Source organism: Oncorhynchus mykiss, chromosome 10 (assembly GCF_057628025.1).
Source record: "Oncorhynchus mykiss isolate SJ-2025 chromosome 10, ASM5762802v1, whole genome shotgun sequence".
NCBI classification, from domain to species: domain Eukaryota; kingdom Metazoa; phylum Chordata; class Actinopteri; order Salmoniformes; family Salmonidae; genus Oncorhynchus; species Oncorhynchus mykiss.
The window spans coordinates 87,796,426-87,813,411 of record NC_143031.1 but is presented as its reverse complement, the minus strand read 5'-3'; the positions used below and the strand labels follow the sequence as shown (position 1 = coordinate 87,813,411).

Sequence of the window (16,986 nt, the reverse complement as noted above, 5' to 3'; positions counted from 1 at the left end):
GTATACAGTATATGTGATACAGTATACAGTATATGTGATACAATATATGTGATACAGTATACAGTATATTTGATACAGTATACAGTATATGTGATACAGTATATGTGATACAGCATCCAGTATATGTGAGACGGTAAATGTAATACATTACACAGTATACGTGATACAGTATACAGTATATGTGATACAGTATATGTGATACAGTATACAGTATATGTGATACAGTATACAGTATATGTGATAAAAAATATGTGATACAGTATCCAGTATATGTGAGACAGTAAATGTAATACATTATACAGTATATGTGATACAGTATACAGTATATGTGATACAGTATATGTGATACATTATACAGTATATGTGATACAGTATATGTGATACAGTACACAGTATATGTGATACATTATACAGTATATGTGACACAGTATATGTGATACAGTATACGGTATATGTGATACAGTATATGTGATACAGTACACAGTATATGTGATACATTATACAGTATATATGATACAGTATATGTGATACAGTATACAGCATATGTGATACAGTATATGTGATACAGTATACAGTATATGTGATGCAGTATATGTGATACAGTATACAGCATATGTGATACAGTATATGTGATACAGTATACAGTATATGTGATGCAGTATATGTGATACAGTATACAGCATATGTGATACAGTATATGTGATACAGTATACAGTATATGTGATGCAGTATCTGTGATACAGTATACATTATATGTGATACAGTATACAGTATATGTGATACAGTATACAGTATATGTGATACAGTATATGTGATACAGTATCCAGTATATGTGATACAAAATATGTGATACAGTATATGTGATACAGTATATGTGATACAGTATACAGTATATGTGATACAGTATACAGTATATGTGATACAATATATGTGATACAGTATACAGTATATTTGATACAGTATACAGTATATGTGATACAGTATATGTGATACAGCATCCAGTATATGTGAGACGGTAAATGTAATACATTACACAGTATACGTGATACAGTATACAGTATATGTGATACAGTATATGTGATACAGTATACAGTATATGTGATACAGTATACAGTATATGTGATAAAAAATATGTGATACAGTATCCAGTATATGTGAGACAGTAAATGTAATACATTATACAGTATATGTGATACAGTATACAGTATATGTGATACAGTATATGTGATACATTATACAGTATGTGTGATACAGTATATGTGATACAGTACACAGTATATGTGATACATTATACAGTATATGTGACACAGTATATGTGATACAGTATACGGTATATGTGATACAGTATATGTGATACAGTACACAGTATATGTGATACATTATACAGTATATATGATACAGTATATGTGATACAGTATACAGTATATGTGACACAGTATATGTGATACATTATACAGTATATGTGATACAGTATATGTGATACAGTACACAGTATATGTGATACATTATACAGTATATGTGACACAGTATATGTGATACAGTATACGGTATATGTGATACAGTATATGTGATACAGTACACAGTATATGTGATACATTATACAGTATATATGATACAGTATATGTGATACAGTACACAGTATATGTGATACATTATACAGTATATGTGATACAGTATATGTGATACAGTATACGGTATATGTGATACAGTATATGTGATGCAGTATACAGTATATGTGATACAGTATACAGTATATGTGATACAGTATATGTGATACAGTATATGTGATACAGTATACAGTATATGTGAGACAGTAAATGTAATACATTATACAGTATATGTGATACAGTAGAGCAGAGTACAGTAGAGCAGAGTAGATTCCAGTAGAGTAGAGTAGATTACAGTAGAGTAGATTACAGTAGAGCAGAGTAGATTACAGTAGAGTAGTGTAGATTACAGTAGACTAGATTACAGTAGAGTAGATTACAGTAGAGCAGAGTAGATTACAGTAGAGTATATTACAGTAGAGCATAGTAAGTTACAGTAGAGTAGATTATAGTAGAGTAAATTACAGTAGTGCAGAGTAGATTACAGTAGAGCAGAGTAGATTACAGTAGAGTAGAGTAGATTACAGTAGAGCAGAGTAGATTACAGTAGAGCAGAGTAGATTACAGTAGAGTAGATTACAGTAGAGTAGATTACAGTAGAGCGGAGTAGATTACAGTAGAGTAGATTACAGTAGAGTAGAGTAGATTACAGTAGAGTAGATTGCAGTAGAGTAGAGTACCTTGTAGTGGGAGGTCTAGTCCTGACTGCATTCTGTCGTGTAGAGACACGCCCCCTGACAACGCCCCTGACAACGCCCCTGATAAAGCTTTAGCATGCTTACGCTCTGACATGATCTACAAATGAGAGGAGAGGAGAGGAGAGGAGAGGAGAGGAGAGGAGAGGAGAGGAGACGAGACGAGAGGAGGGGAGAGGAGGGGAGAGGAGAGGAGAGGAGCAGAGAGGAGGGGAGAAGAGAGGAGGGGAGAGGAGAGGAGAGGAGGGGAGACGAGAGGAGGGGAGAGGAGAAGAGAGGAGCAGAGAGGAGGGGAGAAGAGAGGAGGGGAGAGGAGAGGAGAGGAGAGGAGAAGAGAGGCGGAGAGAAGGAGTAAATTAGTTAGAATAACCCAAGAGAAAATGTCTCTCTTGAAAGAGTGTCAAGCTGTCTCGCCAAATCACCTGGGGAGTGACACTCCCCTCCCCTCTAAGTCTACTCTGCTCTGCACACACAGCTAACCAGGTCAGCCTCTATCTCTCTCCCTCTAGCTCTCTCTCTCTCCGTCTCTCCCTCTCTCTCTCTCTCTCTCTCTCTCTCTCCGTCTCTCCCTCTCTCTCTCTCTCTCCCTCTCTCTCTCTCCGTCTCTCTCTCTCTCTCTCCGTTTCTCTCTCTCTTCTCCCTCTCTCTCTCCGTCTCTCTCTCTCTCTCTCCGTCTCTCCGTCTCTCTCTTTCTCTCTCTCCGTCTCTCCCTCTCTCTCTCTCTCTCTCCGTCTCTCTCTCTCTTCTCCCTCTCTCTCTCCGTCTCTCTCTCTCTCTCTCTCTCTGTCTCTCCCTCTCTCTCTCTCCGTCTCTCTCTCTCTCTCTCTCTCTCTCTCTCTCCGTCTCTCCGTCTCTCTCTCTCTCTCTCTCTCCCTCTCTCTCTCTCTCTCTCTCTCTCTCTCTCTCTCTCTCCGTCGCTCCCTCTCTCTAAAATATATTCCTCTCTGCAACACACCAATAAATGATGGATAAACTTAGGGTTTGCCACTCTCCTCTGCATTGCTCTCTCCCTCTTTCTCTCGCTCCCTCTCTCATCCCCCTCTCCATCCCTCTCTCTCTCTCCATCCCCCTCTCGCTCTGACACTAGACAGGGACTAGGACACTAGACAGGGACTAGGACACTAGACAGGGACCAGAACACTAGACAGGGACACTAGACAGGGACTAGGACACTAGACAGGGTCTAGGGCACTAGACAGGGACAGGGACTAGGACACTAGACAGGGACTAGGACACTAGACAGGAACTAGGACACTAGACAGGGACTAGGACACTAGATAGAGATGAGGACACTAGACAGGGACCAGGACACTAGACAGGGACTAGGATACTAGACAGGGACAGGGACCAGGACACTAGACAGGGACTAGGATACTAGACAGGGACTAGGAAACTAGACAGGGACCAGGACACTAGACAGGGACTAGGACACTAGACAGGGATGAGGACACTAGACAGGGACCAGGACACTAGACAGGGACACTAGACAGGGACTAGGACACTAGACAGGGACAGGGACTAGGACACTAGACAGGGACAAGGATACTAGACAGAGACAGGGACTAGGACACTAGACAGGGACTAGGATACTAGGCAGGGACAGGGACTAGGACACTAGACAGGGACTAGGACACTAGACAGGGACCAGGACACTAGACAGGGACTAGGACACTAAACAGGGATGAGGACACTAGACAGGGACTAGGACACTAGGACTAGGACACTAGACAGGGACACTGGACAGGGACACTAGACAGGGACTAGGACACTAGACAGGGACTAGGACACTAGACAGGGACTAGGACACTAGACAGGGACTAGGACACTAGACAGGGTCTAGCCGGAACATAATTACAAATCATTTGTAGACTGCAAATTGACCGCAAGAAGTGTAGGGTATAGGATGTAGGGTGTTGGGTATAGGTTTTAGAGTGTAGGGTATAGGGTATAGGGTGTAGAGTGTGTCCTAGGCTGTAGGCTATAGGTTTTATAGTGTATGGTATAGGGTATAGAGTGTAGGGTATAGCGTGTAGGGTATCGGCTATAGGTTGTAGGGTGTAGGGTACAGGCTATAGGTTGTAGGGTATAGGCTATAGGTTGTAGGGTATAAACTGTAGGGTGTAGGTTTAGGGTATAGGGTGTAGGCTATAGGTTGAAGGGTATAGAGTGTAGGCTATAGGTTGTAGGGTATAGGGTTTAGGGTATAGGATATAGGTTGTAGGGTAGAGTGTAGGCTATAGGTTGTAGGGTATAGGGTTTAGGGTATAGGATATAGGTTGTAGGGTATAGGGTGTCAGCTATAGGTTGTAGGGTGTAGGTACAGGGTGTAGGGTACAGGGTGTAGGGTAGAGGGTGTAGGGTATAGGGTACAGGTTATAGGTTGTAGGGTATAGGCTATAGGTTTAGGGTATAGAGTGTAGGCTATAGGTTGAAGGGTTTAGGGTATAGGATATAGGTTGTAGGGTATAAAGTGTAGGTTATAGGTTGTAGGGTATAGAGTGTAGGCTATAGGTTGTAGAGTATAGAGTGTAGGCTATAGGTTGTAGGGTATAAAGTGTAGGTTATAGGTTGTAGGGTAAAGAGTGTTGGGTATTGGTTGTAGGGTATAGAGTGTTGGGTATAGGTTTAGGGTATAGAGTGTAGGTTATAGGTTTAGGGTATAGAGTGTAGGCTATAGGTTGTAGGGTATAGGGTTTAGGGTATAGAATATAGGCTATAGGTTGTAGGGTATAGAGTTTAGGGTATAGGATATAGGTTATAGGTTGTAGGGTATAGAGTGTAGGCTATAGGTTTTAGGGTATAGGGTGTAGGCTATAGGTTGAAGGGTATAGGGTTTAGGGTATAGGATATAGGTTATAGGTTGTAGGATATAGGTTATTGGTTGTAGGGTATAGGGTGTTGGCTATAGGTTGTAGGGTACAGGGTGTAGGGTAGAGGGTGTAGGGTAGAGTGTGTATGGTAAAGGGAGTAGGGTACAGGGTAAAGGGTGCGGGATATAGGCTATAGGATATAGGGTGTAGGGTAGAGTGTGTATGGTAAAGGGAGTAGGGTACAGGGTAAATTATATATGTATAGGGTATAGGGTACAGGGTAAATTATATATGGAATAGGGTGCAGGGTACAGGGTAAATTATATATGGTATAGGGTACAGGGTATAGGGTACAGGGTAAATTATATATGGTATAGGGTGTAGGGTACAGGGTAAATTATATATGTATAGGGTGTAGGGTACAGGGTAAATTATATATGCTATAGGGTACAGGGTATAGGGTACAGGGTATAGGGTACAGGGTAAATTATATATGGTATAGGGTGTAGGGTACAGGGTAAATTGTATATGGTATAGGGTACAGGGTATAGGGTACAGGGTATAGGGTATAGGGTACAGGGTAAATTATATATGGTATAGGGTGCAGGGTATAGGGTACAGGGTATAGGGTACAGGGTAAATTATATATGGTATAGGGTGTAGGGTACAGGGTAAATTGTATATGGTATAGGGTACAGAGTATAGGGTACAGGGTATAGGTCACAGGGAGTAGGGTATAGGGTATAGGGTACAGGGTGTAGGGTACAGGGTGTAGGGTATAGGGTACAGGGTGTAGGGTACTGTGTTTAGGGTATATGGTTTATGGTATAGGGTATAGGGTACAGGGTGTAGGGTATAGGGTGTAGGGTATAGGGTATAGGGTCAAGGGTATAAGGTGTAGGGTACAGTGTGTTGGGTACAGGGTGTAGGGTATAGGGTACAGGGTGTAGGGTACAGGCAGTAGGGTATAGGGTAAAGGGTATAGGCTACAGGGTATAGGGTAAAGGGTATAGGGTACAGGCAGTAGGGTACAGGGTATGGGGTGTAGGGTACAGGGTGTAGGGTACAGGGTACAGAGTATAGGGTACAGGGTGTAGGGTACACGGTGTAGGGTACACAGTGTAGGGTATAGGGTACAGGGAGTAGGGTATAGGGTACAGGGAGTAGGGTATAGGATATAGTGTACAGAGTGTTGAGGATATTGTATATGGTATAGGATGTAGGGTACAGTGTGTAGGGTACAGGGTGTAGGGTATAGGGTACAGGGTGTAGGGTACACGGTTTAGGGTATACGGTATAGGGTACAGGGTGTAGAGTATAGGGTATAAGCTGGTATAGGTATAGGGTACAGAGTGTATGGTATAGGGTACAGAGTGTAGGGTATAGGGAGTAGAGTATAGGTTACAAGGTATAGGGTACGGGGAGTAGAGTACAGGGAGTAGGGTACAGGGAGTATGGTATAGGGTATAGGGTACAGAGTGTAGGGTATAGGGAGTAGGGTACAGGGAGTAGGGTATAGGGACTAGGGAACAGGGAGTAGGGTATAGGGTACAGAGTGTAGGGTACAGGGTGTAGGGTATAGGGTTCAGGGTGTATAGTATAGGGTACAGGGAGTAGGGTACAGGGTATAGGGTATAGGGTATAGGGTACAGAGTGTAGGGTACAGGGTGTAGGGTATAGGGTACAGGGTATATAGTTTAGGGTACAGGGAGTAGGGTATAGGGTACAGAGTTTAGGGTACAGGGTGTAGGGTATAGGGTACATGGTGTATAGTATAGGGCACATGGAGTAGGGTACAGGGTATAGGGTACAGGGAGTAGGGTACAGGGTATAGGGTATAGGGTACAGAGTGTAGGGTACAGGGTGTAGGGTATAGGGTTCAGGGTGTATAGTATAGGGCACATGGAGTAGGGTACAGGGTATAGGGTACAGGGAGTAGGGTACAGGGTATAGGGTATAGGGTACAGGGTATAGGGTACAGGGAGTAGGGTGTAGGTTACTCACCCTAGAGCAGATGAGGTGGAGGCTGGTAGCGATGGCTTTAGCTGGCGTGTTGGGTACAGGGAGTAGGGTTCAGGGTGTATAGTATAGGGTGGCTTTAGGGTACAGGTTATAGGGTACAGGGAGTAGGGTGTAGGTTACTCACCCTAGAGCAGATGAGGTGGAGGCTGGTAGCGATGGCTTTAGCTGGCGTGTCGGGTACAGGGAGTAGGGTTCAGGGTGTATAGTATAGGGTGGCTTTAGGGTACAGGTTATAGGGTACAGGGAGTAGGGTGTAGGTTACTCACCCTAGAGCAGATGAGGTGGAGGCTGGTAGCGATGGCTTTAGCTGGAGTGTCACAACGGAACACATGACACTTCAGAATCCTGGTGTCCTTATCCCTCGCTACGTACGCAAAGTCCCTGGGGAGGAGAGGAGAGGGTTAACAGAGAAGGAGAGGGAGGAGGAGAGGGAGGAGGAGAGGAGAGGGTTAACAGAGGAGGACAGGAGAGGGTTAACAGAGGAGGAGAGGAGAGGGTTAACAGAGGAGGAGAGGAGAGGAGAGGGTTAACAGAGGAGGAGAGGGAGGAGGAGAGGGAGAGGAGAGGGTTAACAGAGGAGGAGAGGAGAGGGTTAAAAGAGGAGGAGAGGGAGGAGAGGGAGGAGGAGAGGGAGAGGAGAGGGTTAACAGAGGAGGAGAGGAGAGGGTTAACAGAGGAGGAGAGGAGAGGGTTAACAGAGGAGGAGAGGGTTAACAGAGGAGGAGAGGGTTAACAGAGGAGGAGAGGAGAGGGTTAACAGAGGAGGAGAGGGATAACAGAGGAGGAGAGGGATAACAGAGGAGGAGAGGAGAGGGTTAACAGAGGAGGAGAGGGAGAGGGTTAACAGAGGAGGAGAGGAGAGGGTTAACAGAGGAGGAGAGGAGAGGGTTAACAGAGGAGGAGAGGAGAGGGTTAACAGAGGAGGAGAGGGTTAACAGAGGAGGAGAGGAGAGGGTTAACAGAGGAGGAGAGGGATAACAGAGGAGGAGAGGGATAACAGAGGAGGAGAGGAGAGGGTTAACAGAGGAGGAGAGGGAGAGGGTTAACAGAGGAGGAGAGGAGAGGGTTAACAGAGGAGGAGAGGGAGAGGGTTAACAGAGGAGGAGAGGAGAGGGTTAACAGAGGAGGAGAGGAGAGGGTTAACTGAGGAGGAGAGGGAGGAGGAGAGGGAGAGGAGAGGGTTAACAGAGGAGGAGAGGGAGAGGGTTAACAGAAGAGGAGAGGAGAGGGTTAACAGAGGAGGAGAGGGAGAGGGTTAATAGAGGAGGAGAGGAGAGGGTTAACAGAGGAGGGGAGGGTTAACAGAGGAGGAGAGGAGAGGGTTAACAGAGGAGGAGAGGAGAGGGTTAACAGAGGAGGAGAAGGATAGAGAAGAGGATAAGGATAGGGGGAGAGGAGAGGAGAAGGATAGGGGGAGAGGAGGAGAAGGATAGGGGAGAGGAGAGGAGAAGGATAGGGGGAGAGGAGAAGGATAGGGGAAAGGAGGAGGAGAGGAGGAGAAGGATAGGGGAGAGGAGAGGAGAAGGATAGGGGGAGAGGAGGAGGAGAGGAGGAGAAGGATAGGGGAGAGGAGAGGAGAAGGATAGGGGGAGAGGAGAAGGAGAGGAGGAGAGGAGAGGAGAAGGATAGGGGAGAGGAGAGGAGAAGGATAGGGAGAGAGGAGGGGAGAAGGATAGGGGAGAGGAGGCGGAGAGGAGGAGAAGGATAGGGGAGAGGAGGAGGAGAGGAAGAGAAGGATAGGGGAGAGGAGAGGAGAAGGAGAGGGGGGGGGAGGAGGAGAAGGATAGGGAGAGAGGAGGAGAGGAGGAGAAGGATAGGGGAGAGGAGGAGAGGATAGGAGGAGAGGAGGAGAGGAGGAAAAGGATAGGGGAGAGGAAAGGAGAAGGATAGGGAGAGAGGAGGAGGAGAGGAGGAGAAGGATAGGGGAGAGGAGGAGGAGAGGATAGGGGAGAGGAGGAGGAGGATAGGGGGAGAGGAGGAGAAGGATAGGGGGAGAACAAGAACATGTTTACCTCTCTCTGAGTCCAGGGAAGCAAGGGAGGAGAGGAGAGGAGGAGTTAGTTAAAGAGAGGTGGGGGAGAGGAGGAGAGGAGGAGAGGAGAAGAGGAGAGGAGAAGAGGAGAAGAGGAGAGGAGAAGAGGAGAGGAGAGGAGAGGAGAGGAGAAGAGGAGAAGAGGAGACGAGGAGGTGGAGGAGAGGAGGAGAGGAGGAGTTAGTTAAAGAGAGGTGGGGGAGAGGAGGAGAGGAGGAGCGGAGAAGAGGAGAGGCGGAGAGGAGAGGAGAGGTGGAGAGGAGAAGAGGAGAGGCGGAGAGGTGGAAGAGGGGAGGAGAGGAGAGGAGGAGGAGAGGAGATGAGCAGAGGAGTAGGAGGAGAGGAATAGAGGAGAGGAGGAGAGGAGACGAGGAGAGGAGTAGAGGAGACGAGGAGAGGAGGAGAGAAGTAAAGGAGATGAGCAGAGGAGGAGAGGAGAGGAGAAGAGTGGAGGAATAGAGGAGACGAGGAGAGGAGGAGGAGGAGAGAAATACACAAAATCTCAGCAAGACCTCCTGCTGAGGAACAAGGATTACATCTACTACCACACAACACCTCCTGCTGAGGAACAAGGATTACATCTACTACCACACAACACCTCCTGCTAGGAGGAACAAGGATTACATCTACTACCACACAACACCTCCTGCTGAGGAACAAGGATTACATCTACTACCACACAACACCTCCTGCTAGGAGGAACAAGGATTACCTCTACTACCACACAACACCTCCTGCTAGGAGGAACAAGGATTACATCTACTACCACACAACACCTCCTGATAGGAGGAACAAGGATTACATCTACTACCACACAAGACCTCCTGCTAGGAGGAACAAGGATTACATCTACTACCACACAACACCTCCTGATAGGAGGAACAAGGATTACATCTACTACCACACAAGACCTCCTGCTGAGGAACAAGGATTACATCTACTACCACACAACACCTCCTGCTGAGGAACAAGGATTACATCTACTACCACACAACACCTCCTGATAGGAGGAACAAGGATTACATCTACTACCACACAACACCTCCTGCTGAGGAACAAGGATTACATCTACTACCACACAAGACCTCCTGCTAGGAGGAACAAGGATTCCATCTACTACCACACAACACCTCCTGATAGGAGGAACAAGGATTACATCTACTACCACACAACACCTCCTGCTAGGAGGAACAAGGATTACATCTACTACCACACAACACCTCCTGATAGGAGGAACAAGGATTACATCTACTACCACACAACACCTCCTGCTAGGAGGAACAAGGATTACATCTACTACCACACAACACCTCCTGATAGGAGGAACAAGGATTACATCTACTACCACACAAGACCTCCTGCTGAGGAACAAGGATTACATCTACTACCACACAACACCTCCTGATAGGAGGAACAAGGATTACATCTACTACCACACAACACCTCCTGATAGGAGGAACAAGGATTACATCTACTACCACACAACACCTCCTGCTGAGGAACAAGGATTACATCTACTACCACACAAGACCTCCTGCTGAGGAACAAGGATTACATCTACTACCACACAACACCTCCTGCTGAGGAACAAGGATTACATCTACTACCACACAACACCTCCTGATAGGAGGAACAAGGATTACATCTACTACCACACAACACCTCCTGATAGGAGGAACAAGGATTACATCTACTACCACACAACACCTCCTGCTGAGGAACAAGGATTACATCTACTACCACACAACACCTCCTGCTGAGGAACAAGGATTACATCTACTACCACACAACACCTCCTGCTGAGGAACAAGGATTACATCTACTACCACACAACACCTCCTGATAGGAGGAACAAGGATTACATCTACTACCACACAACACCTCCTGCTGAGGAACAAGGATTACATCTACTACCACACAACACCTCCTGATAGGAGGAACAAGGATTACATCTACTACCACACAACACCTCCTGCTAGGAGGAACAAGGATTACATCTACTACCACACAACACCTCCTGATAGGAGGATCAAGGATTACATCTACTACCACACAACACCTCCTGCTAGGAGGAACAAGGATTACAGCTACTACCACACAACACCTCCTGATAGGAGGAACAAGGATTACATCTACTACCACACAACACCTCCTGCTGAGGAACAAGGATTACAGCTACTACCACACAACACCTCCTGATAGGAGGAACAAGGATTACATCTACTACCACACAACACCTCCTGCTGAGGAACAAGGATTACATCTACTACCACACAACACCTCCTGCTAGGAGGAACAAGGATTACATCTACTACCACACAACACCTCCTGCTAGGAGGAACAAGGATTACATCTACTACCACACAAGACCTCCTGCTGAGGAACAAGGATTACATCTACTACCACACAACACCTCCTGCTGAGGAGGAACAAGGATTACATCTACTACCACACAACACCTCCTGATAGGAGGAACAAGGATTACATCTACTACCACACAACACCTCCTGCTAGGAGGAACAAGGATTACATCTACTACCACACAACACCTCCTGCTGAGGAACAAGGATTACATCTACTACCACACAACACCTCCTGCTAGGAGGAACAAGGATTACATCTACTACCACACAACACCTCCTGCTAGGAGGAACAAGGATTACATCTACTACCACACAACACCTCCTGATAGGAGGAACAAGGATTACATCTACTACCACACAACACCTCCTGATAGGAGGAACAAGGATTACATCTACTACCACACAACACCTCCTGCTAGGAGGAACAAGGATTCCATCTACTACCACACAACACCTCCTGATAGGAGGAACAAGGATTACATCTACTACCACACAACACCTCCTGATAGGAGGAACAAGGATTACATCTACTACCACACAACACCTCCTGTTGAGGAACAAGGATTGCATCTACTACCACACAACACCTCCTGCTAGGAGGAACAAGGATTCCATCTACTACCACACAACACCTCCTGATAGGAGGAACAAGGATTACATCTACTACCACACAACACCTCCTGATAGGAGGAACAAGGATTACATCTACTACCACACAACACCTCCTGTTGAGGAACAAGGATTACATCTACTACCACACAACACCTCCTGATAGGAGGAACAAGGATTACATCTACTACCACACAACACCTCCTGCTGAGGAACAAGGATTACATCTACTACCACACAACACCTCCTGATAGGAGGAACAAGGATTACATCTACTACCACACAACACCTCCTGATAGGAGGAACAAGGATTACATCTACTACCACACAACACCTCCTGATAGGAGGAACAAGGATTACATCTACTACCACACAACACCTCCTGATAGGAGGAACAAGGATTACATCTACTACCACACAAGACCTCCTGCTAGGAGGAACAAGGATTACATCTACTACCACACAACACCTCCTGCTGAGGAACAAGGATTACATCTACTACCACACAACACCTCCTGATAGGAGGAACAAGGATTACATCTACTACCACACAACACCTCCTGCTGAGGAACAAGGATTACATCTACTACCACACAACACCTCCTGCTAGGAGGAACAAGGATTACATCTACTACCACACAAGACCTCCTGCTAGGAGGAACAAGGATTACATCTACTACCACACAAGACCTCCTGATAGGAGGAACAAGGATTACATCTACTACCACACAAGACCTCCTGCTAGGAGGAACAAGGATTACATCTACTACCACACAAGACCTCCTGCTGAGGAACAAGGATTACATCTACTACCACACAAGACCTCCTGATAGGAGGAACAAGGATTACATCTACTACCACACAAGACCTCCTGCTAGGAGGAACAAGGATTACATCTACTACCACACAACACCTCCTGCTGAGGAACAAGGATTACATCTACTACCACACAACACCTCCTGCTAGGAGGAACAAGGATTACATCTACTACCACACAACACCTCCTGCTAGGAGGAACAAGGATTACATCTACTACCACACAACACCTCCTGATAGGAGGAACAAGGATTACATCTACTACCACACAACACCTCCTGCTAGGAGGAACAAGGATTACATCTACTACCACACAAGACCTCCTGCTGAGGAACAAGGATTACATCTACTACCACACAACACCTCCTGCTAGGAGGAACAAGGATTACATCTACTACCACACAAGACCTCCTACTGAGGAACAAGGATTACATCTACTACCACACAACACCTCCTGCTAGGAGGAACAAGGATTACATCTACTACCACACAATACCTCCTGTTGAGGAACAAGGATTACATCTACTACCACACAACACCTCCTGCTGAGGAACAAGGATTACATCTACTACCACACAACACCTCCTGCTGAGGAACAAGGATTACATCTACTACCACACAAGACCTCCTGCTGAGGAACAAGGATTACATCTACTACCACACAACACCTCCTGATAGGAGGAACAAGGATTACATCTACTACCACACAACACCTCCTGCTGAGGAACAAGGATTACATCTACTACCACACAAGACCTCCTGCTAGGAGGAACAAGGATTACATCTACTACCACACAACACCTCCTGATAGGAGGAACAAGGATTACATCTACTACCACACAACACCTCCTGCTAGGAGGAACAAGGATTACATCTACTACCACACAACACCTCCTGCTAGGAGGAACAAGGATTACATCTACTACCACACAACACCTCCTGCTGAGGAACAAGGATTACATCTACTACCACACAAGACCTCCTGCTAGGAGGAACAAGGATTACATCTACTACCACACAACACCTCCTGCTAGGAGGAACAAGGATTACATCTACTACCACACAACACCTCCTGATAGGAGGAACAAGGATTACATCTACTACCACACAAGACCTCCTGCTAGGAGGAACAAGGATTACATCTACTACCACACAACACCTCCTGCTAGGAGGAACAAGGATTACATCTACTACCACACAACACCTCCTGCTAGGAGGAACAAGGATTACATCTACTACCACACAAGACCTCCTGATAGGAGGAACAAGGATTACATCTACTACCACACAACACCTCCTGCTGAGGAACAAGGATTACATCTACTACCACACAACACCTCCTGCTAGGAGGAACAAGGATTACATCTACTACCACACAAGACCTCCTGCTAGGAGGAACAAGGATTACATCTACTACCACACAACACCTCCTGATAGGAGGAACAAGGATTACATCTACTACCACACAACACCTCCTGCTAGGAGGAACAAGGATTACATCTACTACCACACAAGACCTCCTGCTGAGGAACAAGGATTACATCTACTACCACACAACACCTCCTGATAGGAGGAACAAGGATTACATCTACTACCACACAAGACCTCCTACTGAGGAACAAGGATTACATCTACTACCACACAACACCTCCTGCTAGGAGGAACAAGGATTACATCTACTACCACACAATACCTCCTGTTGAGGAACAAGGATTACATCTACTACCACACAACACCTCCTGCTGAGGAACAAGGATTACATCTACTACCACACAACACCTCCTGCTAGGAGGAACAAGGATTACATCTACTACCACACAACACCTCCTGCTGAGGAACAAGGATTACATCTACTACCACACAACACCTCCTGCTAGGAGGAACAAGGATTACATCTACTACCACACAAGACCTCCTGCTGAGGAACAAGGATTACATCTACTACCACACAACAACTCCTGCTGAGGAACAAGGATTACATCTACTACCACACAAGACCTCCTGCTGAGGAACAAGGATTACATCTACTACCACACAACACCTCCTGATAGGAGGAACAAGGATTACATCTACTACCACACAACACCTCCTGCTGAGGAACAAGGATTACATCTACTACCACACAACACCTCCTGCTAGGAGGAACAAGGATTACATCTACTACCACACAAGACCTCCTGCTAGGAGGAACAAGGATTACATCTACTACCACACAAGACCTCCTGATAGGAGGAACAAGGATTACATCTACTACCACACAACACCTCCTGATAGGAGGAACAAGGATTACATCTACTACCACACAAGACCTCCTGATAGGAGGAACAAGGATTACATCTACTACCACACAAGACCTCCTGCTGAGGAACAAGGATTCCATCTACTACCACACAACACCTCCTGCTGAGGAACAAGGATTACATCTACTACCACACAAGACCTCCTGCTAGGAGGAACAAGGATTACATCTACTACCACACAACACCTCCTGCTGAGGAACAAGGATTACATCTACTACCACACAACACCTCCTGCTAGGAGGAACAAGGATTACATCTACTACCACATAACACCTCCTGCTAGGAGGAACAAGGATTACATCTACTACCACACAACACCTCCTGATAGGAGGAACAAGGATTACATCTACTACCACACAACACCTCCTGCTAGGAGGAACAAGGATTCCATCTACTACCACACAAGGAACATCGTTCTGAACGTTGACATCACAATACCCCATAATGACATCACAATACCCCATAATGACATCACAATACCCCATAATGACATCACAATACCCCATAATGACATCACTATACCCCATACTGACACCACAATACCCCATAATGACATCACAATACCCCATAATGACATCACAATACCCCATAATGACATCACAATACCCCATAATGACATCACAATACCCCATAATGACATCACAATACCCCATAATGACATCACAATACCCCATAATGACATCACAACACCCCATAATGACATCACAATACCCCATAATGACATCACAACACCCCATAATGACATCACAATACCCCATAATGACATCACAATACCTCATAATGACATCACAATACCCCATAATGACATCACAATACCCCATAATGACATCACAATACCCCATAATGACATCACAATACCCCATAATGACATCACAATACACCATAATGACATCACAATACACCATAATGACATCACAATACCCCATAATGACATCACAATACCCCATAATGACATCACAATACCCCATAATGACACCACAATACCCCATAATGACATCACAATAACCCATAATGACATCACAATACCCCATAATGACATCACAATACCCCATAATGACACCACAATACCCCATAATGACATCACAATAACCCATAATGACATCACAATACCCCATAATGACATCACAATACCCCATAATGACATCACAATACCCCATAATGACACCACAATACCCCATAATGACATCACAATAACCCATAATGACATCACAATACCCCATAATGACACCACAATACCCCATAATGACATCACAATAACCCATAATGACATCACAATAACCCATAATGACATCACAATACCCCATAATGACATCACAATAACCCATAATGACACCACAATACCCCATAATGACATCACAATACCCCATAATGACACCACAATAACCCATAATGACATCACAATACCCCATAATGACACCACAATACCCCATAATGACATCACAATACCCCATAATGACATCACAACACCCCATAATGACATCACAATACCCCATAATGACATCACAATACCCCATAATGACATCACAATACCCCATAATGACATCACAATACCCCATAATGACATCACAATAACCCATAATGACATCACAATACCCCATAATGACATCACAATACCCCATAATGACATCACAATAACCCCATAATGACACCACAATACCCCATAATGACATCACAATACCCCATAATGACATCACAATACCCCATAATGACATCACAATACCCCATAATGACA

The 16,986-nt window shown here is 45.4% G+C and overlaps 1 protein-coding gene across 1 annotated transcript in view; it reads right to left on the bottom strand.

Annotated features, from left to right (window-relative positions):
- apbb2b (amyloid beta precursor protein binding family B member 2b) overlaps nucleotides 1-16,986 on the bottom strand; it is a 76,454-nt gene that overhangs the window by 19,475 nt on the left and 39,993 nt on the right. The window contains exons 10-11 of the mRNA XM_090188388.1: nucleotides 7,401-7,515; nucleotides 2,288-2,402 (exon numbers count right to left, since the gene is read on the bottom strand). Coding sequence (XP_090044514.1) covers nucleotides 2,288-2,402; nucleotides 7,401-7,515 — 230 coding nt within the window. The remainder of the gene's footprint in view (nucleotides 1-2,287; nucleotides 2,403-7,400; nucleotides 7,516-16,986) is intronic.